The 26,794-nt window shown below is 32.9% G+C and overlaps 2 protein-coding genes and 1 pseudogene across 2 annotated transcripts; all 3 read left to right on the plus strand.

Moving 5' to 3' along the window:
• Window positions 1-6,103: 6,103 nt before the first annotated feature.
• On the plus strand, window positions 6,104-13,690 carry LOC114757152 (probable LRR receptor-like serine/threonine-protein kinase At3g47570). The gene is made up of 6 exons (XM_028946145.1): window positions 6,104-6,785; window positions 7,908-8,051; window positions 10,509-10,652; window positions 11,704-11,847; window positions 13,265-13,495; window positions 13,683-13,690. The coding sequence occupies exons 1-6, from the start codon at window positions 6,104-6,106 to the stop codon at window positions 13,688-13,690; spliced, it is 1,353 nt and encodes a 450-aa protein (XP_028801978.1).
• Window positions 13,653-16,224, plus strand: LOC114757157 (probable LRR receptor-like serine/threonine-protein kinase At3g47570). Its single transcript, XM_028946150.1, has 2 exons — window positions 13,653-15,268; window positions 15,685-16,224. The coding sequence occupies exons 1-2, from the start codon at window positions 13,723-13,725 to the stop codon at window positions 16,047-16,049; spliced, it is 1,911 nt and encodes a 636-aa protein (XP_028801983.1). The 5' UTR covers window positions 13,653-13,722; the 3' UTR covers window positions 16,050-16,224.
• A 902-nt stretch (window positions 16,225-17,126) lies between these two features.
• On the plus strand, window positions 17,127-25,357 carry LOC114757153 (uncharacterized; annotated as a pseudogene).
• Window positions 25,358-26,794: the final 1,437 nt, after the last annotated feature.

Below are 26,794 nucleotides of genomic sequence, written 5' to 3' on the forward strand. Positions count from 1 at the left end.
TTTAAAAGCAAACCAAAAGCCATCTTAAATACTCCTCCAGTCTTTAATATAAAACTCAATTGTATTAATTTTCTCTAAATTACTCCTATAGACACTTTCTCAACCATAATCAAGTAGAAGAGGAAGAGAAGGTATTAAAAAAATGATTATGGTGTTTTAGGAAAAACATGTCACATTTCTTATAATTAACTAACTTACCTAACTTTCTTAATCCAATCAAATTAGTTAAATGGGTCTTATATTAAGGATCGGAAAAGTAGCAACATTTGCGAGCACACGTCCATGAATTACATGCAATTTCTTTTTGGAAAAAAGGCAAAATGATAATTAATAAGTAAAATGAAGTCAATCGTTTAGCACTTAAAAAACTTTTTCTAAAATTTTTTTCTAAAAACATACTTAATCTCATATTTTATAAATACATATACACATAATAATTATCAATTAATTATATTTTTTCATATATTATTTATTACGTTTGAAAAATATATTATGTACAAATTTATTATTTCAAAAAAAAAATTAAAATCTATTTTTTATATAATTATCATATTAATTTTTTTAGTAACTTGCACAAGAAAAAATGATTTTGATAATAATTATTTAAACACTTTTACGTTATCAAAATCATTTTTTTAAAATAAAATCTATTCTCAAAATATTTTTGTTTCAGAAGTTATTTATTAAACTATAGTTTGGTTTTACTCGAAGACTTCCTCCGTTCCTTATTATAAAAGACATTTGATGCTTATGGCATGTTCCTATATATAAGAGACACTTAAAAGTTTTATCTATTTTCTTGTATTGATTTCCTATTTTACCCCTATTTATTTTGTTTCCAACTCATACTCTCTCTTCCTCCCACTTCTCTTTCTTTTAATAATTTAATTGTTCTCTCTCATACTCTCTCCTTATTAATAGGGGCATTGTTGAAAAAAATATTATACTTTTTACACATTAATTGTCCTTAACTAATTTTAACTATTTTTTTTATCAACATAATTTAGTTATTTGTCTCTTATAATAAGGAACGGAGGGAGTACTTTTTAAGTCAGTTTCCAATGTCACGTTGAACCTATTTTTAACCAAATCCTTGGATCCTTGGATTTTACCGGAACCTCCCATTCCATGTAATCCAATCCCTTTCCAATGCCATTATGAGTTTATATAAAACCAAATCGTTTCATGTGCCAATTGGCCCAACATAGTGACCTTGTGCACCTACTAGTTTTTGTCCTCATTTTTCAATTTTCAATTTTCATTGACCTCCTTTATTTCTTCTGTCTCCTCCCATAAATTGTTTTTGGTGGTTGTTGACGTGGTTAGCTCAAATGTCCACAGTCAAACCGCCATCGTATCATATATAAATACCTACTGTTCAAAGTCAATCCCATTGAATATTCAACAAGAAGTAAATTAAAGAAACAGATTTGCATACAACGGAAGGAATTGAATATTGACTAATGACGAGGACTGCAATAATCCTTCTCTTTCACTTGGAGGATCCCAATGTGAAAGCGTCAAGAAGTTTCCCATCCAAGTCGAAGCTTTACCATTGTGTTCACTCAAAAGAATTTCAAATTTTGAATCAAACACCCACCTAATTAATAATAAATAATAGTTAAAAAAGCGTTATCTTGGCGTCAATAACGACGGAATATATAGGAATTGTGACATTATAAAAGGCCACCACTCGCATGTGCTCTCTACACCAATAGATCAATATTCTAAAGATGAGAGCCCTAAGAAGTCAGATGGTTGCCAAGTTGTTCGTCGTGCTTTTCATTGCTGTTCAGTTTCTGACGATCCCAACCTCCCTCGCCGACCGGCGGGACTCCTACGGGTGGCCACCTCGAAGATATTATATTCTTAAGTCATCAAGCACCACACTTGATGAGGGAGACGGAGATCCTACCTTTCCATACAAAAAGCATAACCCTTCACGCCCACCATCACCTTACTCCCCACCAACACCACCTTCACGCCCACCACCACCTCACAAGTTCCCACCGAAAAGCAAGCCACCATCGCTCCAGAATGAGTCTCAAAACTGAAGTAAATGAGCCATCAAATTAAAATATAAGCCACCGCCAAAACTCAAACTGGCTAGCTTATGATCACCGCAAGCTGTATGTATCAAAAGCTTATATGTAAGAATAAGACTATTTTTTACTCGTGATGTGTAATGCTCTTTTATATTTCAAGCACTGCGTGGCTGTACGTATACTCCCTCGGTTATAGAATTATTGTTGTTTTACCTTTAGACTTTTAGAAATTCAATGCGACATGGATTTTTCTTTTAATATCTCTCTCTCTCGCTCACCATGTGTTCTTTTCAACTACCATTCTATCCCTCACCAAGTGTTCTTTTCAACTACCATTCTATCCTCCTTTATAAGGCACTTGTATTCTAAGTATGAAAATAAAGAAATATATTAAATTGATAATTTTTTTCATATTTACCCTCATTAAAAAAGTATCAAAAATATGTTTTATATTTTCTTTCATCTATATACTTTATCTCTTTTTCAGCATTTATTAAATCAATAGGAGTAAAATTGAAAAAAGTTTATTAATTACTCTACAAATAACTTACATTTAGGAGGGTTAACATAATCTTTTATTCCTCAAGTTTGCTTTCATTTTTGTTTTAGTCCCTCAAGATTCAAACCGTAAGTTTTGGTCTCTCAATGGACAAAATAGTCTAGATATTTATTGGATTATAGGGATCAGCATTTTAAATGAAAAGAAACTTGAGCAACCAAAATCTATGATTTGAAATTTGAGAGACCAAACCCAAAATATGGGCAAATTTAAGGAACAACAGATTATGTTAACCCTATTTCGGAACAAACTTTTTGTTGACAAGTGAATTATAAATAATAACAGAGCAGTATGATTTTTTTCCATTAATCTCATTTCTCTTTCTCTCTCTATTAAGCCACAGATTAAGCTTCCTAGAGTGCTCTCTTTAGCCAATACTCCTTGTAAGTGTGTGCGAAATGGCATCGCTTTAGTCGAAACCGTAAAATTATGTTAACTGAACATAACATCAATAATTGTTGATAGTTATTAGTCACGTAGTAATGTTCATTACTTTGTTGTAGTAAGAGAAGGGTCACATGTACCTCCACGGCTAAATACAACATGTTGAATGTAAACAATCTAATTTGTGTTGTTCAATATGTTGCAATAACTTGTGGAATGAAGCATGTCCTTACCAGCTTCTCTTGTGCCATTATGGTTTTCTATGAACTAATGTTTTCTGATCCAAGAGGTAAGGCTTTTGTTGATTGCTATGCGGAGGACTTTATCTTTTTGTTTTATGTAATCTATAATTTTAATTAATTATATATATAGATGCAAATAGGTTTTGGATTGGACAAAATAACATTGTACGTTGTTAGATTTTGGATCTGGCTGAATGTATGATAAATGAGTTTTGGATCTTTGCAATTGCATTTCTGCCTTGCTACACTTGGTTCTGCGGTTGGAATGTTTCTGGTTAAATGTGTATATACCTTCAATGTAGGGAGGCGTTTTGAAAAACAACACATATGTTAGGAAAATTATGTATAAACAATGTATGGTTATATGGGAAAATGACAAATATATAAATGAATCACTTGGTGGCTATGATAAAAAAAAAACCGTCAAGTAACACGGTATACCATATAGTAACCTAACCTCCTAAAACAACTCTATAACTTCATTAATGGAAAATTTTTACTGTTCAACCATCAAACAGGCTACCCTTATTTGATAATTAAAATTTTCAAGTATAGTTTTGGAGTTTAAATGACGTATTCTTACTTGCTATTCTTAACTGTCAAATAAGACAAAAAATTGGGATAACTATAGAGTAATTTTATTTTGTATTTATATTTCATCAGTATATATTTTTCCCATTAATATATATATTGTTTGAACCCCTGGTTCCCAAACTATTTTTATCAAGGTACTAAAAACTAGACCGGACACTAAACTGATTAAGACAGTGGGTTAAGAGTTAATGGGTCAGACTGAGATTGAACCGGAATCAGACTGGTACTAATTAAAATAATATATTTTCAAATTTATGTTGGTTATTTTAAATAAAACTAAAAATAAGATATAAAAATAAATGTCAAATGATAATAAATACATAATATTTACATACAAAATAAATAATGTGACTTATTTTGTAATTATAATAATATATATAAGGACAGTCAAAGCTCAGGCATGTTTGTAAGAAACCGCATCTGAAAATAAAATGCAAAGATGATAAAGATTGCTCTTGTTCTACTAAGAGAAAATCTCACTATCGTCGATTCAGACATCTAAAGAATTCTTACTCCAGGAGAAGATCCAGAAAGCCTTTCTTGAGAAATCTGTGTTTTCCGTTGACGCCTTAAAGGTTTTTATCTGGCAAACTTATATTATTAATGTTACTTTAATCTATTTTAAATTTTATTTTTTCTCCTCCTTTTTTATTATTTCCCAGGCTTCTCACGATTTTCTATGTCTGAACCATTAATTCAAATCACATCACTGTCTCTCGTATTTCAATTGTTTTCTTTCCTTCTCGCTCTTTCTTCTTTCTCTGTTCCTTTTCCCTTTCTTTTTCATTTCAGATTCTTTTCTTCCGTTCATCATTTTCATACCTCCATAGTCCAGAGCTCCTTACCTTCGTTTCGGAGACGCTTCCAAGGTCAGAGAAAAGTGAATAGATTAAGATCAACTGACTTGTAGCTGCAAAGGATAAAAAAGGTGAACTTGCAGAGCCAGAAGAAGACGGTGAACTTTCTTTCTGTTTTCTTCTTCTTCTTCTTCTTCTCGGCGCCACAGTTGATAGTTTCTTCTCTTTCTGTTTCTTGTTTATTTTTTTAATCCACCGGGTTGGTCCGCCAAACCTAACAGGTTGTCCAGTTTATGCCCAGTTCATACTGGGTTAGGACGGTTCATAACGGTTCAAAATTTTTCCGGTTTAATTGACAAATCGGAACGGACTAGTGGCCGATTTGCCTGTTTCTGATTTGAACCAGCTGGTCTAGTTCGGTTCAGCCGGTTTCGCAAATACTGATTTTTATATATATTTTTCTCACGGTGGTTTCATTTTTTTTATTTTGAAATTTAATTTTTAGATACAGATAGGAGGATGGCAAAGACACTAGATGCTAAGTAGCTTGGAACTTTATTTTCTTTTGACTAAATCAGTGGATAATGAACAGCTGTTTAAAAAAAAAAAAATCTACATTCACGGAATTTCACCCATATGAGTTGCGGTATTCAAATGGGCTCAAAACATGTTGGAATTCGTGAAAAAAAAAAAGTCATTATCTTGGGGCCCATGCACGAATGAGCGGTAAGAGATCAATTTTGAAAATCTCTTCATAAATGGGTCAAAGGAAGTGGCTGAATTTATTAATTCCTTGGAATAGCCTATCCTACCCATCTGGTCATGTTTACAAGATAAAACAAAATTTCGTTACCCAGTTTATTAGTCGCATTATTAAATATTTAGCGTAAATATATTACTTTATGTTTAATTTATTATTGTATATATTGTTATTTTATTAAAAAATATATATATTAAATAAAGATAAAATTAAAAAGTTACTAATTTTTAAAATAAAATTAATAAGATCTAAATTTTTTCTTCATTTCAATAAAACATTTTTGAATTGAGTTATAAATAGGAGAGGAATATATACTTAGGAGCGAAATCCATTTTTTTTTAATACACGAACAGTGAAATCCATATTCAGTAAACCCCCCGCCCCCAAAAAAAAACCATCCCCTTTACAACCAATCTGTCTTTTTAATTGATTAAATAATGTTAAGCCGACAGAGAAATTTCCAGGATGGCTCACAACGGTGCCTTCCTGTTTTTTCTCGTCAACTTGTCTTCTTATTTCTCAGAAATTTGAAAATCACAGAAAGTCTTTCATTTTTGGATATCGTGTAGATTTTTCGCTTGGTTATAAAATAAAACCTTTCTCCGGTTTACAGTTTGTTAATTACCTTGCGACCATCACTCTCATCATACTATTTATTGCGAAGCATTAATCTCCTCCTGGCTCTTGAATAGAATCTGATAACAAGCCATATCCCGACCAACATGGCAAACCTTATCTTTCATTTCTGCTTCATCTTCTTCATGGTTTGTTCAGGTTTATGCCAGTCCCATTTTACTAATTCCGATAGAGGGGCGCTTCTTGCTTTCAAATCTTCTGTTAGGGATCGTTACAATAACTTGCAAAACTGGTCCAATTCGTCTTCCATATGCAATTGGTCTGGAGTAACATGTGATTCTGAGAATGAGAATGAGAGAGTTAGAATATTGAGTCTTGCACAGATGGGTCTCAAGGGAACCTTGCCCTCACAGATTGGCAATTTGTCGTTCTTAGTGAAACTTGACCTCAGCAGCAACAACTTGTATGGCAAGTTGCCAAAAGAGTTGTTTCAGCTGCAGAGGTTAGAAACTCTCAACTTGAGCTATAATGCTTTCGGTGGAGAAATCCCAAGTTCGATGGGAAACTTATTTACGCTTCAACACTTGATCCTTGGCAATAATAGCTTTGGAGGCATCATTCCTAAAAGTATATCCAATTTGTCTAGGTTGGAGACCTTGGATTTGAATTCTAATTCTCTCCAAGGATCTATTCCGTTTGATATTGGAAGACTTCAACATCTAAAAATTTTACGCCTTTCTGTAAACAAGCTTTCAGGAATTATGCCTCCATCTATTTCCAACATTTCCTCACTTGAGCGGCTCATTCTGTCTCTCAACCTCTTACAAGGTATGCCTTTTGTATAAGCTTTTATTCTATTTCAAAATTCATACTACCTCCCGTATTTAAAGTTACTAAATTATTTGATTATAAATTTGTTTTATGACATTTGTGAAATATTTACGTATATTATTATATTGTATATTAATTTATAAATGAGACAAATTGATTTAGATACTTTAAAGTAACTTGATAACTTTTTTAATCTTCTTAAATTAATCAATTATGTTTTATATTAAGAAATGGAAATGTGTCTAGTCCACCCCTCTTCTCTCTCTATATATATTATCAAATTTCGGAAAGTGTGAAATTTCTGTACCGACGTAAAAATGTATCATGTATCCATGTATTATTTAGATTTTTTTTAAAAAAAAGAAGAATTTCATATCTTCAAAAGTTGAAACATAAATTGAACAAATTTCAAGTTTCAAATTTCAGGAGTTTAGAGCGAATTTTTGAAAAGATTTTTTCAAAAAAGATTTCGCACTCATCTTCAATAATTTACTGCTACATATATAATAATTTGCAATTGTATGTCCCTAATTTTAAACACCAAGCGATATGCAACTTGGACCGAAAAGGAAAAACCTATTCATTTGCCAATAACCTTATAATCAAGAGGTTGATACTATCTTGAGTCATGAAATTTGACATTGTTTGGGTTTGGTTCCTTAAAATTTAAAACCAGTGATTATGATCTCTGAAATTGGATCTCATTTTGATCCGCCTAAAGGCTTTTTGTCTTTGGAATAGTAGTTTTGGTCCTTGAAACCTTATTTTAGGGACCAAATGAAAACCAAACTGAAGTCAAAGTTTAAGGATTAAAGATTATATTAACCCAAAAAAATTACTCATTTTGTAAGTCAATTATGTTTTACAAAACTTATGAACTTTAAAAATTCCGGCCCTAAATTGACGTTGCCTTTTTTGCTTTTCTTTTTTTTTTTTTGGTCTAAAGTTATCTGATTGGTAATTTTGAACATCGCTCAAATTATTGGATATATATCAAGAGATAACAGTAATGCATTACAAAAAATTTAATGTCTTACTCAATTTTCTTTTAATAGTAGTATTTTTTTACAACAGCTTACGGAACTAACAAAAATATTATTTTTTGTTGCCATATTTCAGGATATATTCCCATAGAAATGAATAAGCTTACAAAGCTGAAAATTATATACTTGGGAGGGAATAAGTTGACTGGCCAAATACCAAGAAGTATTGGTAACTTTATCATGCTTCAAGAGCTATCTCTTTCAAACAATAACTTACAAGGTACGCATAAGATTTTAAATCAACATAATTTGTCATTATCTTTATTTTTTTTTTTCCTTTTGATGATTTTCTCGACGCATGCATCTTTTCTGTCTTTTTTCCAACAACTATACATACATCATTAGAAGCAAATACATTGATGTTTTATCAACAAGCTCTCAACGTACTAAAAATTGAACCGGTAAATGAACCAAGTAAGATAGTGGGTTAAGGATCAATGGATCAGATTAGGGTCATGTCAGTAATAATTAAAATAATTTAATTTAATTAAAATCTATAAATATATACTTATTTTAATTATAATTTATTCTCCTTCGTTCTTTGCACATCAAGTCTTTTCTGTTTCTTCTTTTTCATGCGCAACGATCAATGTAATTGACAGGATTAGCAAATTTTTTTATCTCTCTCCTCCATTACTAGCCCTTCTCTTTCCCGTATAATAAAAGTAATAATAAATTAATAGTAATCACTTTCTTCCTTCAGTCATTTCGTCAAAACCCATTCTCAGTTCCAAACTTGCATCTTCGAATTTCTTTAAACAAGAGAGGAGCACCCCGCTAGCAAGTCTCAACTCACCCACAAACTAGAAGGAGTGCACCTTGAGGCTTAGACTTTCAGCAGCCTCCATGACTTATCCTTGGTCAGATCTGATTGGTCCCTCTTCTTTGAACTAGGCATCATCTGCCAAGAGGGAGATCTCACTACTAAAATGGAAGAGGGATTACAAGGAAGAAGCCATTTTGCATGGCAGTGGCAGGTAAGGAAAATGACGGCAAAATTCAAGGACTGAGTTTTCCTTCCCCCTTTGTTTTTTTTTTTTTAAAAAAAACCTGTAACTTACCCTAACCTAGTGGGTTACTCGGGTTAGTCCTGGGTTACTCCGGTTTAGGTCGAGTCACACCAGTTTAGTTCTTCCCTGGCTTTGTTGATCACCCGGACTGAACAAGTGGCTAGTTCACTAGTTTTTGGTCTGAATAGGCTGGCCCGGTCTAATTTTTCATTCCACATAAACTGTTAATTGAGATGGTAAGTAGTCTAATTCCCCATAAAGAGGAGAACATGAGTTTTAATTTTAAAAAGTACACTTGTTGGGAAAATTTTAACTTTAACACTCTTAACCGAACAAAGATTAGTCTTTAGTCCAAAGCAATTTGATGATAATTTGAAAGACTAATAAGTAGTATTAGAGTAATATTAGTAATAAAAAAGGCTATATAACCACCAACAAGCTATTCACCTAGTTGAGATGGTAAACAGCCTCACCTGATAAATCCTAGGAAGCACACTCGTTGGGAAAACTTTAACATTAAACGCTTCTGGTCCAATAGGAATTAATCTTAAACTCAAAGTAGATTTTGAGATACCTTGGTTTTTACACAAAAAAGAGGTTATCATCGATTTAAGTTTGAGTCCATATTCTTTGATGCCAGCCAAGTGAGATTTATTCTTATATACCATTTTTTCACAAAATAAAAGAGGTTATAACCGATTTATGTTTGAGTCGATATTTTTTAATGCCAATCCAAAGTAGCTTTAACCTTAAACGTTTCTGGCCCAATAAGAATTAGTCTTGTACTTTTTTTTTCACTCCTCGTGAGAGGCGTTTGAGTGACCCTTATTATTTTAATGAGTTTTATTCTTAGATACCCATTTGCACCCAATCAAAAGTCTTACCAGGAAGAAAATCAACAAGATCTCAACATTGAAAGTTAGAATTTTTTATGGCCAAACCTGCTGTGAGAAGCAAAATTCAGCATTTGGAAAAGAAGAGAGAGATTTTAGCGGATTGCTTCCTAAGTCTGCAAATTAGATAGTCCTTGCTTCCAAGAAAAACTTCAATTGGCTTTGATACCATATTAAGCATATCAGAACAAATGCCAATGAAATGTCATTAATAAATAAAAGAGATACATTGAACCATTTTTGGGGTATACAATTCTTCCTTGAGCATGACAAACAACTTGCTAGACCCTTGAGAGAGACCCATGTTATCCTATCTATAGAGAGAGACCCGTGTTATCCTCTCTCTAGAGAGAGTCCCTGGTTACCCTCTCTCATTATGGTGGCAATATACATCCCATCACTAACTAGGTGATTTGTAGAGCCTAACTACGTGATTTGTCTAACTAATTAACTAGCCACCTTACCATTTCATCCTTCCAACAACTTTACTCCTAAATGTAGTAGTTAGAAAATTGGTTTTGGTTGTAAGACCTTAATCCATTTTATCTTGTATATTTATTATTTTTCTCTAAACTAATTTATTTAACTTATAAATTAATATGTGTATATGCATAATCTAGTGTTAGATAGAGATATTTTAAAAAATTATGTCACACATATATTAGAATTAAATTTGATTAAATAGCGCTTATATTAAGAACATTGAGGAGTATTGTTTTACGCTACAAATTAAACTTCATAGCATTATGACTTTATTGTGTTGTCATACTGCAGGAGGTATTCCCAACGAAATTAGCAATCTTACAAATGTGAAGAATATATATCTCGATAACAACCAATTGTCTGGTCACATACCAAAAAGCATTGGAAAATTGACTACGCTTCAAGAGTTATCTCTTGCCAACAACTTCTTTGAAGGTATATATAGTTTATCAAATTGGAAGTGCTCGGCACTTTTCTTTTACTATGATATTTTTTTCCGGGGCTTTTCTGTAATATCTTATGCATGAGCGGATGTAGTGTTCTTCAATCCTATATATACAATATACAAATAACTAAATTATATAGATTAAAAAGTTAGTTTCAATTGTTTAAGGATTTGTAAAATTTATATTTAAATTTTTTTAAAAAATAATCTTATTTATGGAGAAAAAATGAACGAGAGATAAAGAATGATGTGAAAAAGAAAGTGAATGAAAAATAATTGATGCAATAATATAACTAAAAGTGAAGAATTGATTAAAATTTCCGACATCTTTTAAGTGTTTTATAAATAGAATCAAAATGATCAAAAACTTTCTCTCTCATTTGTAGGATTTATTGAAAAACTTGGTAATCTCCCCGAAATGAATTTCATAAAGTTAAATATGCTTTTTGGTCGCATAACACCAGAGATTTGAAGCTCAATAACAATACTTCAGTGGGTATATTTAGGCAAGCGGCTTCTAGCACCCCACTCTCTAATGTCTCTTATAATATCACGAGCTCTCAAGTCCCAAATGTATTTTTCTTTTTTTAATTAATAATTAAATTCGACATAAAATCAGTCATATTGATATCTTATAATAAGTATGAAGTGTTATCATTTTGAATTTTTATGATTTTTTAAAATAAATCAAAATTACAAATTTTTAAAGTATTTTTTTAAAAAAATATTCCAAAAAAAAAATTAAAACTGCATCATAAAAATGTTATTTATTTTATGTAGAATTTAATGATTCATAGGGAAAAAAATATATATTTGGAAGCTTTGCGCATTACAAAGGGTATTAGAGAGTGAGGCATTAGAGACCCCATACCCTAGTATATCCAGAGGTTGACAGCTTAGAAAAGTACAAGTGTTAATATCATTTAAAAAAAAAAATTGACTACATCATACTAACAAATAACCTAAGTGTCGCTCATTTTACTTGTAACTTTTCATGCATCATCAGCACTAAACATTGCGATTTTTATTTTTGGTTTGCAGGAATTATTCCTAATGAAATTAGAAGCCTTACAAATCTGAAAATAATGGACCTATCAGCCAATCAACTATTTGGCTACATACCAAGAGGCATTGAAAACTTGACTATGCTTCAAAATTTGAACCTTGAAAACAATAATTTAGAAGGTATATTTTCACTCTCAATATAAGTTGCTCATTATCATTTTCCGCTTACTATAGATGATATTCTATTTCTGTGCATCAGCATCATTCAGTAGTGCTTTTTCTTCTTATAGTTTGCAGCCATAATGCAAGAGATGTTCAAGGGGCGCTATGCCATTTATATGTGTATATATAGAGGGCACTCTGCTACTAACTAAGACTACTTGACTGGTTAGATTTAATCCTTTACAATAATAGAGTTGAGTTCAAAGAAAGAAGCTAGTCCCTCACAATGTGGTGATTTAAAGTTGCATTTCCATGAGGAGATGAGTCCACATTTAGTCCTTTGCAATACTTCAAACTAGCTTCTAATAAGAGAATACCTATACTTAACCAACGAAAAAATGGTGTTCATAAAAGAGTGCATAAAAAAAATAATACATGCCAGTTCAACCAAAAAAGAAAAACATGTCAATATTCTCAATTCAAATCACCACCTCCCAACAATCATAGCTTATGGCCACATACATTGATGAACAAACCGTTAGTCTTATTAGATCCACTTCAAAATAAACCAAATTAATGCAATATAGTGCATGGTCCATATCATATTCATGTTAAGGTACCTCTAAAAATTCCTAAGTAACTAAGTATGCCAAATATAAAAATTGACTTTGGAAAAAGATTGATTTTTTCCTTCACTAACTAATTGACAAGATTAATAAAGATGCAAAGAAGAGTAAAATATTTTTGGGTTTTTAGTTTATAAAAATGGTATGAGTCAAATGAAAACAAGTGACTAGAATGAGATGGTAATCCTCCAGTACAATGATTTAGACTATCATTACTTTAATTAATTTGAGAGTTAGCCAGCTTTAAAAGATTCTAAGGGCCATGCCTTAGACTCGATTCAGTCAGAGTAATTAATACCAAGCCATCTTGAGTACTAAAAATGCCATTAGCACTGTGAGAGAAAGGTAGCTCAAACTGATCTTATCAGGTTTTCTTCCTCTTAGATCACACAAACTGCTCTTTAAACCCATAAGAATCCCCTAGTGACTATTGATCTAAACGGCTAACGGAATATTGTGATATGTTGATAAACTTTTTATGCATATTGTCATGTAAAGTGACCAAAGTTCCCATGCTTGTACATTTATATTCTTTTGTGGGGTTTCTACAAAAAATTTTCTAGAATTTTATAATAAAAATAGTAAAGGATCCATAAACATTTTATATCCAACCTACTGTACGTTAAAATACATTACCTGATTTTACCCAAAAGAAAATTACATTACCGGTAAATAAAGTCTTGGTGGATAGCATTAATGACCAAGCACTCAATATTGAGTATCATAGGCACATCTAAATAGTTAGATAGTATAATTTTATTTACATTTCTATATTTACTTCATTGGTACTCCAATTATTTGTATTCCAGGCTCAATACCTTTGGAAATAGGCAATCTTCAACAACCTGAGACATTATTGTTGTCTCAAAACAAATTGAGCGAATATATTCCGTCAGAAATTTTCAACATCTCAACTTTGAAAGTCTTGTCTCTCTACGACAACTCTCTAGCAGGAAGTCTTCCATCAGATTTCGGATATGGCCTTTCTAATCTACAAGAGTTGTATTTATGGGGAAACAAACTTTCTGGAAGAATCCCAAGTACTATATCCAATGCTTCTAAGTTAACCATTCTAGAATTGGAGCAAAATAATTTTGGAGGGGTTTTACCAAGCACACTTGGTCATTTAAGATACTTAGAAGCCCTTTCGGTGCATGATAACAATTTCACCATAATAGATGATGCAAATTCTGAAACTGGCTTTTTTAGCTCGTTGTCAAAATGTAGACATTTGAAAACTCTAATTCTCTCAAAGAATCCATTGCACATGAAACTTCCCAACTCCATTGGAAACTTATCTGATTCTTTACAGATGCTGATGATCGACTTATGCGGGATTAATGGTAACATACCATCAGAAATTGGGTATCTGTCCAACTTGTTTAAGATATCTTTTGCTGGAAATGTTTTAAATGGATCAATTCCAACAACAATTAGCAACTTACAGGCTCTTCAGCATTTGAATCTTGCGGGTAATGAGTTAGATGGTTTCATTGTAGATGAGCTTTGTGATATTAGAAGGCTTGCATATTTATATCTATCTCGAAACAAGCTTTCTGGAGCAATGCCCCCTTGCTTAGGAAACCTTATATCCCTACAAGGACTTTACTTGGGCGGCAATAAGTTGAGTTCCGAGATACCTTCTTCCTTTTGGAACTTGACGGGTGTATTGGAAGTAAACCTATCTTCCAACATGTTAGTTGGAAATCTTTCATTCAAGATTAGGAACATGAAAGCTCTCATTCGATTAGACTTGTCAAGAAATAACATTTCAGGCACCATTCCATCAACCATAGGCAGCTTGCAGAATTTGCAAAATGTCTCCTTAGCAAATAACATATTGCAAGGGACGATTCCAGAATCACTTGGGAATTTGCTGAGCTTAGTAAAGCTAGACCTTTCCCAAAATAATTTGTCTGGTGAGATTCCTAAATCACTAGAGCCACTTACATCCCTTAAGTATGTTAATCTCTCTTATAACAGACTACAAGGTGAGATTCCTAGTGGTGGGGTCTTCAACGATTTGACGGCTGAATCTTTCATGATGAATAAAGCACTTTGTGGTGAGCCAAAAATGCAAGTTCCTCCATGCAGAAAAGAACAAAGAAAGAGGTCAAAGGCAAAATGGATTTTGTTGAAATACATACTACCCCTGGTTTTGTCAGCAATTTTAGTCCTTTCAGGCATTGTCCTCTTTCAGCGTAAACGAATGAATTCTAGGCATACCATAATGAAACAAGATTTATCAACTTTAGGAATGCCAAGAAGGATTTCGTATTTTGAAATTTTGGATGCAACCAACAGATTTGATGAGAGTAACTTATTAGGAAGTGGAAGTTTTGGTTCTGTATTCAAAGGAAGGCTTTCAAATGGAATAATAGTTGCTTTTAAAATATTCAATTTTGATTCAGAAGCTATGTCAAAGAGCTTTGAAGTGGAATGTGACACACTGCGTAATGTGCGTCACCGCAATTTGGTGAAGATCATTAGTAGTTGTTCCAGTGATGACTTCAAGTGTTTGATAATGGAGTTCATTCCCAATGGGAGCCTTGAAAAATGGTTATATTCTCATAACTATTGTTTGGATTTTCTGCAACGGTTAAATATAATGATAAACATCGCATCTGCTTTGGAATATATCCATCACGGCTTGTCAACACCGATAGTCCACTGTGATTTGAAACCAAGCAATATTTTGTTGGATGATGACATGGTTGCTCATGTTAGTGACTTTGGAATTGCAAAATTTTTAGATGAAGGGAAATCTAAGACACTCACAGAGACAATACCTACAATTGGTTATGTTGCCCCCGGTAATATTATCCTGCACCTTTGCTTCTTTTTTTCCCCTTCAATATGCATACTCACAAATTCTTATATGGCAAAAACTCTTGGGTTTTTACTCCTAATTTATGAGGGTGTTTTTCAGACTAAACAAGAGATACATGTTTAATTAATTTACAGCATACGCTTGTCAGATACTTCAAGAAAAATATAAGTTTTGATCTTTGAACTTTTTCCCAATTATTGATTCTGTCTTTAAACTAATTTGAAATAACTTCGAATAAGTCAATTCTCATATCTTTTTTAACTCGAACCAGCCTAATCCTTGAAATTCTTTACGGCTCAATAAACCATTAGGGCTGAATTGATTAAATTCTTATTTTGCAAGTTTTTTTTATGAGATAGTTGATTTTTTTTACACTTATTGGAATCAAATCATATGCAGAATATGGGTCTCTTGGAATTGTTTCAACAAAAGTTGATGTGTACAGCTTCGGAATAATATTAATAGAAGTATTCACAAGAAAGAGGCCAACAGAAGATATGTTTGTGGGTGGATTGGACTTGAAGAGCTGGGTAAGTGAATCAATGTCTCATTCACTAACTCAAGTCATAGATTCCAATTTATTACAAGACGATGATGAACAATATATTGCTAATATTTTGACAACTGCATCCACTATTCTTGAGTTGGCCCTGAACTGTTGTGCCAATTTTTCACAAAGGCGTTGCAATATGTCAGAGGTTGTGGTATCATTAAACAAGATCAAGGACATGTTTATTCAAACATGTTATTTAAAGAAATATTGAACCTATTTGTAATTAGTTTGTGTTATTGTCTATCTCTCATATTTAGAAAATGTTGGATGCAATACCCAGTGAGAAATTAATGAAGATACACTGAAGACAAATATATGGGCTGTAAATTTAATTTATTGTTTTCGAGGATGAGCTATAATATATGGATTATGAGCATTTTGATCAATAATTGTAGGAGTCCATATTTCTAAGGTTTCAAAGAAGGTGTTGAAGTATTTATTTAGCTCATTCAGTATTGAGGTATTTATGTTCTGTCTCACCATTCCAGTATATTTACTTCGCTAGCTCCTTTTTGAGGATGTTTCTTGATGCTACATTATGTATGGTGAGCCTAGCTGCTTGAACCATCATCTTTTTGTTTTGGCCACCTGCAATGTTATGATCAATAAATAATTAGTGAATATCGGAAACTCTGAATATTATTAGGAGTTTCTCAAGACATGGAGCGTTACACCATTTCAGCATGAAAAAATGAAATTGGAATATAAGAATGGTAGCCTCAAGTGTTACATGCCTTAGGACAAACCAACAAACTTAAGAAGCCAATCACATTATGTTTTAGATAGACCGCCTTTACTGGCCAGTTCTCACCTCAGATTCCAATTGAAGCAGTGGCTTCATCTTGTCATCAACTACTACTCGATGAATAGATGCCAACCAGTCCTTATCAAACCCAAAAGATTCCAATTTAACACATAGATCTTCATGTTCCATTATTATCGCATTTGCTGGTTCTGATTTTTAAAAAACTCTTAACATGTGAGCTGAGGTTTTGTATTGATCCCTCTGTCCCTTTATGTAAACCCCAGATTTGAAATTCATCAATGCCAATGTCTTCTTCTTTTCCTTTTTCATTCTTTCCTATCCTACCCTTATTCATTTTGTAGGAGTTGGCAAAAAAACAAAAATCATTCTAGAATTATGAATGCTGTTCTCTGTTTTTAAGCATCAAGAACAGAGCAATAACAAGAAGCGAAAACCCAGAATCCTACAAGTTATGAACCGAGAACAGTGAAGCATTCCCTATCAGAATGTGTTGATGAAGTTAAACTTATCTCCCCATTGATAATGACCCGTTCCTTTCTGCTTGAGGTATTACCATTGATTCTGCCAAATGAGCCATCTTGGTCGATAATAGAAGTTGCGATTGCAAAGGGACTGAATCTGGCCTCTTTGGGACGGAAGAAGGAGCAAAGAGAGAGGAGGAGGAGGAGGTCAAAGAAGAAGATGCCAAGATCGAGTCACTTCAATCCGAACGTGGTCATTCTGGGGATGAGCAAGCAGCTGTGCTCCGGCTTTCATTTTCTTCTTGCTCATGTTTTTCTTGTACTTCACTTTAATTGTAGTAGCCTCTCTCTTTAATACAAAAACTAAATAACTAATTTGAAAATATTTGGTTAATATAATTTTTAATCTTTTAAATTTGTTTTTATTTTGGTTTTGATCTCAAAACCTATAATTTGAGATGTGAAGGACTAAAACCAAGATGAGAACAAATTTAAATGTCAAAAGGCATATGTGAATTTCTTGATCATTGGACTGCATAAAGCAAAGGAAACTATTTACAAGATATTTATTATGTGAAGTTCTCCAATCACACATAATTATGTCTTTTTTTTAAAAAAAAAACTCATTTAGTTCTATTTATAACAACTTTAAATTAAATTATTTTTTTTAAATATGATGATTTTTTAAATTAATCCTTATTTATTATATATATCTTTAAAAAAATAATTATCTACACTATAGTAAATGAAGAACAAAATAATACATCCATATTGACAATATAATGAGATGACATAAATAGAACAAAAAAAAAAAACTTATCTATCTGCCTTATAAATAAGATCTGAAGAGTAGCATCATTTGTGATTGAAAATTTTGTCATAATATATATATATATATATATATGTATATATAAGTAATATGATGATCTAATTGTGCTCAAGACCTTCTTCGAAAACTTAAAATTAAGGAGTCCCTTTTTTTGGCCAACAGGACTTACTCAGATCATTGACCAAAAGTCCCATAATCCATATATTACAGATCATCCATATTAAAAGCATATCCATAATTTCTCACTAGGTATTTCATCCAGAAATTTCTAAACGGGATTGTGAATATAGGAATGAGTGATAGACAACAATACAAATTAATTACGAATAAGTCGATCTTAATACAATGCACGGGAGGTCTCTGCTTTGCCTATTATTTCAGCCCAAAAGATCTTTTGTGTGAGGGAGTGTTCGCACCGCAAGGGCACGGGTCGTCACGAGTAATAAAGTGATGAATAGAGTATCGTTCCCAAGAGGATTTGGTTTCAAAATCCGGTCAAGTATTGATTATCATACTTTCATTTAATTTGAGCAATACAGATATCAAGAGTGAAAAGCAACTATTTATAAAATCAGAAATTAATAAAAAGAAAAAGTGATTCTTCAATTCCAATGATTCAAAGGGACTTAGGATTATTTATCCCCCTTATATTTTAAAAGTATTCAATTAGATCCCCATTATATTTGCTTCTTAATTATAGATTATGTTAGCCAAGGACACTAAATTACCTATAAATGCTCTCTCAAGTCTTTAAATAGGTGTTTAGCTCAATTAATTCCTTAATCTCTTAATTAATTAATTAAGTTCCAATTTTAATTGCAAACCTTATGTTTAGCTCAATTAATTCCTTAATCTCATAATTAATTAATTAAGCCCCAATTTTAATTGCAAACCTTATGTGACTATGTGAAGTCAATGAGTATATCTCTATCTTATTAACAAAACCATTCATCGAACTCGCGAATTTCAAGTTCTCACACGATTATACCCAAGTTCTACACTCAACTTGGCCCTCTCAAGCATCAATCAAGTGAACCCAACGATCTCATTGGTGGCCAATCAACAAGAAGCACTCAGCATAAAGTAAAATCAATACAATCATATCATTAATTACAAATATATGGGGGAAATGAGTACTTAATCCATACAAGAGTTCAAAATAATCCCAAAATCAAAGTATTTAGCCACACATACTCAGAAAATCCATGAGAAGATAGATATAATTAGCACAAAATGGAACAAGAGTAGAGAAAGCAAGATGGAGAGGAAAAACCAAGGAAAGAAGCCCAAATCTCTTCAAAGCTCTAACTCCTAGCTCAATCTCCTCTAAGAAGCAAGCCTTAGCATAGCCAAAGACTCCCAAGAACCACCCAAAACCAAAGAATGGCAGTGAAAGTCGAGTTTTGGGGCTTAAAACCTAGAATTTTCGAGTTTAGTTGAACTGTGCGTTTTGCTGTCAGTGACTGCGCCGTGGCCAAGTTTTTCTTTGTTTCAGTTGAGCTGCAGCCAGGTCAGAGTGCGCCGTAGCTCATTTTACCTCTAGAAAATTTTGTACTTCTAGCTCAAATGAGGAGTTCTACCTATAATTTGGCCTCTATTTGTTCTTCTTTGATTATCATAATATAATTCTTAAGAAATCTTGATCTTTAATTCCTTCCAAAGTGCTTCTAAGTGACTTGAAACTTTAATTTTTATACCAAAATAACCTTACAAAAGTGACAAACTTTATAAGCTCAAAAATAACAAGGATAAATGCCAAAATATGAACAAATACATCTAAAAATGTATAAAACTTAAAAAAAAAGAAGTAATGAAATGATATGAAATTCTAGATATTAACAGGGAGCATATTGATTAACAAATTACAACATGATTGTATATCGTCTTTTACCTACCAACTTAGGCTTTTGGTTGAACTGCTCAGCACATTTTAGATGAGGGAATGCTCTAGATGTTCTCTACCCTAAGGATTATCTTGGCTTATATTTGAATTTTCTCACAATTGCAGGAGTGCAATTGTCCTAGGCACCTGTATACCTCTTGCTCTCTTTCTGGTCTGGAATGCTGTTATCCTTGGAACTGTTGGTAATAATGAAGTGGGAGTGGACCCATTAGAACAATTGAGATCCACAAATGGAATAGTTGAAGTGAGTATGTGCAAAATTTCATACATTTTTTAGCCTGGACTATAATAAAGACACCTGAAATTTTGGCATCTGATTGTTGGATTTTTGTTCCTCCCCACAACCTGATTCTGCAGCCTATAGTTGAAGCATTCTCGCTTCTTGCAATTGCAACATCTTACATCGGATTTGTTTTGGGTTTGTCAGACTTTCTTGCAGACTGTAAGTGTCACTCTCTCTCTCTCTCTGTTCTTTTTTTTTGGTTCTGTAATAATGGAGAGCTGGGAGTTTGATAATTTTGTTGTGATTATCTCTCTTTGTTTCCCTATACATATACACACACACATATATGTATCACATTTTTCAATAGCCTTGAATCTATTTCTTTGCTCCAATAGATGTCCAACAATGCTTAGGCCTTCGGGGTTGGACTTTCTGCAGGTGACATAAGATCTGAACTTTTCTTATGCAATGAAAATGTCATTTAGGCTACGAACTTGGACAAAATAGAAACCGTCTATACCTTCTACTGAAATTTCAATTTAATAGAGTTATGCTACAAATAGGATTGACCTCTTAATCTTCTGTCTATTCTTTTTAAATTAAAGAGGCAGACACTAACAACTTCAGATTACAAATAGGATCAAACCCATGACTTTGGACTATCCATGCCACTAGGCTACATTGCCTTTAGCATCATTTCTCCGTTCCAGTGCATAAGACTAATGAAAAATTATATCATTTTTCTCATGTTAATTATTTGGATTTTCAGTATTGCAATTCCCATCTGGTCAAAACAAGCCCCTGCCTTTTGTTTTAGGCTTAGTCCAACCGCTGGTACTCACATTGTTGGACCCCGAAATATTTTCCAAAGCCTTAGACTTTGCTGGAACCTATGGAGGTATATCCGTAATAAATGCCTGGGCATGTCTCAGTACTTTTGTTTGTTTTTATATTTTTTTTAGGATAATTTAAATATAATCAAAGCCATATTAATTTTGAATAGTTGATTTAGGATAACCATTCTTATGAACGGCCTTTCCCATGCATAATCAGCTCTCGCAGCCTACTTTATTTCTGTAGATGGTCTTTTATAAAAGGTTTTCAAAATCAATTTCTTAAAATTTTAGTGGTGACTCCTCTTTCTTGTTTCAACCTCAGAATTGTCTAATCACATGTTTCAAGTGGTCTTAGCAACTTTCATTAGCATTATTTTGTTTATCTATATGATAATTCTCATTTTCTTGCAGCTGGTCATACATCTTCATCCATTATGCCCTCCTTGTTACATATTACTCCTCCGGTCCTTAATATAAGATTCATTTAACTAATTTGATTAGATTAAGGAAATTAGGTAAATTAGTTAATTATAAGAAAAGTGACACAGTTTTCCTAAAATACCATAATCATTTTTTTTAATACCTTATCTCCTTCTTCTACTTGATTATAGTTGAGGGAGTATCCATAGGGGTAATTTAGAGAAAAATAATAAATATGAGAAATGGGTCTTATATTTAGGACCAAAACCAACTCAAGAATTGGGTCCTATATTAAGGACCGGAGTAGCTTGTTCTTCAGATTTATTGACAAATTTTCTTGGAATTCCCTCGTATGAGTCGCAATATCTTCCTTCAATTATTTCTAGATTTTGCCTGCTCTTTTGCCTCCTGTCTCTATAGTCATGTGGCCAGACTTAACTTTTATATTCCGATTAATTCTAGCACACTTACTAGATGCTGATACCGGCATTTTCATTGCAGATGGGAAACTACAACTTTGTTTTCATTGGTTTTCCGAAGCCTATGCTTTTTTGGAAAGTTGGTGTGCATTTTATCAAATTTTTCTCTTTTTCTCTTCTGTCAACTCATATCCGTTTGATCAGGTTTACTCAGTCTCGTGTAGTTTGCATGATAAAATTGATACCATTGTCTTGTCAATAAAAAATGATAGTGTATTATTGTTTTTGGCCTGAGAAAATGACACTATCATAATTGAGTACAAATGCAAAAATTTGTCGAACTACAGTATTTGTAGTAGTTCAATCCAGTCATATTACATCAATGGTCTCAGAATATCAACGTATGTTTAATTATGAGAACCTATGACACCGGTAGATAATCCTTTTTACTACTGTAATTCTTTTCGGGAAGAAATTTCGGTTTCAGCTTCATATTATTCATGCTTGTGGCTAAGCAGAACATATAGGCCAGAGTATAGCAGTCTTGACTGATAAAATAAGAAGAAATAAAAGAAAAAATACAAAGTTTTAAAACGTGAAATTAATGAGGATAAAAATAGAAAAAATAACAGAAAAGATGAGTAAAGATCGATGTAATATTCACAAGAATATCACAAGATATTCATCATGTTTAAGTCCATAAAATATTATCAGAGGGCTTGATTAATTATCACAGATAATAAAATTTTAGTAAGATCAGTTGAATGCATTTGGAAAAGGAACCAAAGGAAAATGAGTAGGTTCTCTGTGAATAACTACGTTTCTTTTAGTAATAGTTTTTCTATCTCTAAGGGTAGCAATGTTAGCCAAGAATTCTTCTCAATCTGTAGTCAGCGCTTTATAGGCGAAGTTAACGGGATTCTTGTCTTTGGAATCATCAGTTCTTTTGCAGCTCTTTTGGTGAGATTCTGAAATCAAGAACTATGAACTCATGCTTTGGTTACATAGTATCTTAATCTTTCCTTGTGTATGATAAAAATCATTTGCAAGAATATATAAGTGAAAGTGATAATTGAAAATGAATATTCATTCACGTTATGGTGGAGATTGAATTTTCGTTCTTAGGCAGTGGCAAGTGGAGAACTGCACTGGGATGCTCTTCTTAGGGCCAACTTCCAAGCAACTCCTATGAGTATACCTATTATTGCGCTTTCTTTTGTTTACCAGGTAACATCAACAATCTGAAGTTTTTGAACAACTTGAGATAATCTTAACGCTTTGGTATTGCTTATCCAGAATGTGGTGCCTGTTCTTTGCACGAATCTTGAAGGGGACTTGTTAAAAGCAAGGTGACAAATTTCACTGTCACACTTTGTTTTTTTTTAGCGTTTGCTCTAATACTTAAAATTTTGCTCACTTTTGGGAGTCTTCGTTCATGTTAGGGAGAACTTACAATAATAGAATGAAACATGAAACTTTAAAAAAAAAAAAAAACAGAGACCTTTTATCTATAAGATGGCTAAGTGCTACATTAGTAGCATGCTCAATGGAGTATTAAGTGTGTGGGTTTTCCCACCTCAATAGTTAGCTTTAGAGAGATGGTCTCCATCTTTCTTAGGTGCCCATTGTCTTTTCTTTTCCAGTCTGAGATCAAGTTTGAAGCACAATGTATGATGTGCAAGACTGTGAAGGGCTTGAAACTTCTTGACACTGAGATATATGACGGTGTCTTGTTATCCAAATATCAAAATTATTCAAGCCCCAATCACATAATGGTCTGAGATTAACTGCTTACTTTTCTTTGCCTCTGACTAGACCCTTAACTTATGGTATATTCCCAATGCGTCCAACAATTGGTGGTGCTCTCTCTCTACTCAACGTTTCCATATTAGGCCAATCAACTGGCTTATTCACCAAGTCATATGATCCTGTTCATATTGCTTATTAATAGACAAACTCATGATTGTCTCTGTTCCTCCATCTTGTGTCTTTTTTGGTCTGAAATTAAGTTTAAAATACAATGTACGGGAGGTCTCTGCTTTGCCTATTATTTCAGCCCAAAAGATCTTTAGTGTGAGGGAGCATATTAATTAACAAATTACAACATAACTATTTATCGTCTTTTACCTACCCACTTCTGCTTTTGGTTGAACTGCTCAGCACATACTAGATGAGGGAATGCTCTAGATGTTCTCTACCCTAAGGATTGTCTTGGCTTGTATTTTAATTTTCTAACAATTGCGGGAGTGCAGTTGTCCTGGGCACCTGTATTCCTCTCTCTCTCTTTCTGGTCTGGAATGCTGTTACCCTTGAAACTTTTGGTAATAATGAAATGGGAGTGGATCCATTAGAACAATTGAGGTCCACAAATGGAATAGTTGGAGTAAGTCCGTACAAAATTTCAGGCATGTTTTAGCCTGAACTACAACAGACAACTGAAGTTTTGGCATCTGATTGTTGAATTTTTGTTCCTCCTCACAACCTGATCCTGCAGCCTATAGTTGAAGCATTCTCGCTTCTTGCAATTGTAACATCTTACATCGGATTTATTTTGGGTTTGTCAGACTTTCTTGCAGACTGTAAATGTCCCTTTTTTTTGGGCGGTTCGGTAATAATGTAGAGCTGAGAGTTTGATAATTTTTTTGTGATCATCTCTCTATGTTTCACAATGTGTGTGTGTGTGTATCACAGTTTTTAATAGCCTTGAATCTATTTCTTTGTTCCAATAGATGTCAAATAATGCTTAGGCCTTGCGGGTTGGACTTTCTGCAGCTGACATAAGATCTCAACTTTTCATATGCAATGAAAAGGTCATTTCGGCTACGAACTTGGACAAAATAGAAACCGTCTATACCTTCTGCTGAATTTTCAATTTAATTGAGTTATGATGCAACTAAGATTGACCTTTAGTCTTCTGTCAATTGTTTTTAAATTAAAGAGGCAGACATTATCAGCTTGAGATTATAAATAAGATCAAACCTGTGACTTTGAACTATCCATGCCACTAGGCTACATGGCCTTTAGCATCATTTCTCCATTCTAGTGCACAAGACTAATGAAGAATTATATCATTTTTCTCATGCTAATTATTTGGATTTTCAGTATTGCAGTTCCCATCTGGTCAAAACAAGCCCCTGCCATTTGTTTTATCTTTAGTCCCACCGCTGGTACTCTCGTTGTTGGACCCTGAAATATTTTTTAAAGCCTTAGACTTTGCCGGAACATAAGGAGGTATATCTATAATGAATGCCTGGGCATGTCTCAGCACTTTTGTTTGTTGATTTTTTTCCATCAAGTTAATGTTCAGCCTGAAAAATGGAACTATGTTCATTATTTATTTTTTCTATATAATTCATAGTTTTTTTTTTAATTGGGGATTAATTCTGGCGCAGCAAGTTTTTCTCATAGTTTCATTTCAATTTGTACTGTTGGTGCTCTTTGGAATTGTTCCAGCTGCAATTTCCTGTTCTGATAGGTACTCAAATTCGAATTCAGATTCATCTACACCTGTAAAACTACCTGAGGTAGTTCCCGGAGGGAAGATCACTCTATTGCTGGTTCTTGGAGATGCTGGATGTGTTGTTCTTTCTGAATTACTTGAGAACTTCCAGGGCTTTCAAAAGATTTAATTTTCTTTTTTCCATTTTTTGATGATGAATGAAGTATATCTTAGTATAATGTAAAGAAGTGCTTTGGAATGAATGGTTCCATGCAAAATAAATCTATCTCTACTCATCTTGCACCCCCAGATTGTTTCATAAAATCTGCTTTTTGTTGTGTCCTTGAAGCAGAAGGATTCAACAGGAAGCGAGGTTTTCTTAAATACATACCCATTTGCTTCTAGCTATTTAATTAATTTGAGTAAATTATTTAATTCTAATAAAAGTGACCTGATTTTTCTAAAATATCCCTATACAACATCATATTACATATCTCCTTTAAATTTGATAAATTAATTAAAAAATAATAAATATAAAAGAAATAGTATATTAAGGCTTTACATTTAGGAATAAAATCAACTTTCTATCTAGTTCTTACATTTTTTTCACCAACTATCTAGTTCTTACATTTAGTATAGGAGAAGCAATTTTTTTTTTTTAACGAGAGTATAAAAGAAAAATTTTAATAAATGTTTTAGATAAGAAGATGATGTTTCCTATAAATAAGACTAGGAGAATTCTGAAAAAAAAATCTTATTAAAATGACTCATGGAAGTATTTGTTTTACAAGAACTAGGTTCAAATGTTGTGTTGAAGGTAATAGCTGTATTGGTAAATAATATTTTGGTATTTTCCTAGAAGTGTCTTGAATTGTGAGGTCATCTAAATCTTATTTTCAGAAAGGGGGAAAATAGGAGTTGCTCATCAAAGGGTCAGGCGGCGAAACCGCTTAACTTGTCAACCATCATTTGAAAAATTATGTTTAGCCTATCAATCAATTATTATTTAAATCTTGTTATTAGGGGTGTGCAAAAGTCTGATAATCTAGTTCAGTTTAACTTCAACTTGAAGTGGTCTAGTCAAGTCCGGTCTAGTTCAACTAAATAATGTGATAAAAATAGACCAAATTAGTTGGTTGGATTGGACAGGGTTTGAGATCAAGTGGTTAGATCACCTGAACTAGTCTATTTTGGACTTGGCGATTTTTTAAAAAAATATTTTTTAAATTAAAATGTTGTTTTTGACTGTTACTGAATATTGTTGGAAATTCTTATGATTTATAATTAAGTCTTGATGTTTTGGGATGATTTTTATATGATTATAGGTTTTATTGTTGTCCTAATTGTGTTAATTAGTATGAAATATTGATTCCCATAAAGAAAAAATTGAAGGAAAAAAAATAAGATTCTAGACTATTTGGACCAATCCAGATAATCCGATGGACCACGTCCGGTCCAGTTTGACTTTGGATTATTACTGGACTAGACTAGATTACGGACAGTCAAACTCAACCCAACCCAATCCAAGATCATACAAGACTTTAGATTGGGCTCTAATCTGGTTTGATATATTAATTTTGCTTGTTATCAAGTTTGGGCAAAAAAGAGGAAGTTTGACTACCAACTTGCTTATTACCCCCACCCAAAAAAAGAACCAAAT

Source organism: Neltuma alba, unplaced genomic scaffold, assembly GCF_004799145.2.
Source record: "Neltuma alba isolate B1F8T4 unplaced genomic scaffold, ASM479914v2 tig00010570_pilon, whole genome shotgun sequence".
In the NCBI taxonomy this organism is placed as follows: domain Eukaryota; kingdom Viridiplantae; phylum Streptophyta; class Magnoliopsida; order Fabales; family Fabaceae; genus Neltuma; species Neltuma alba.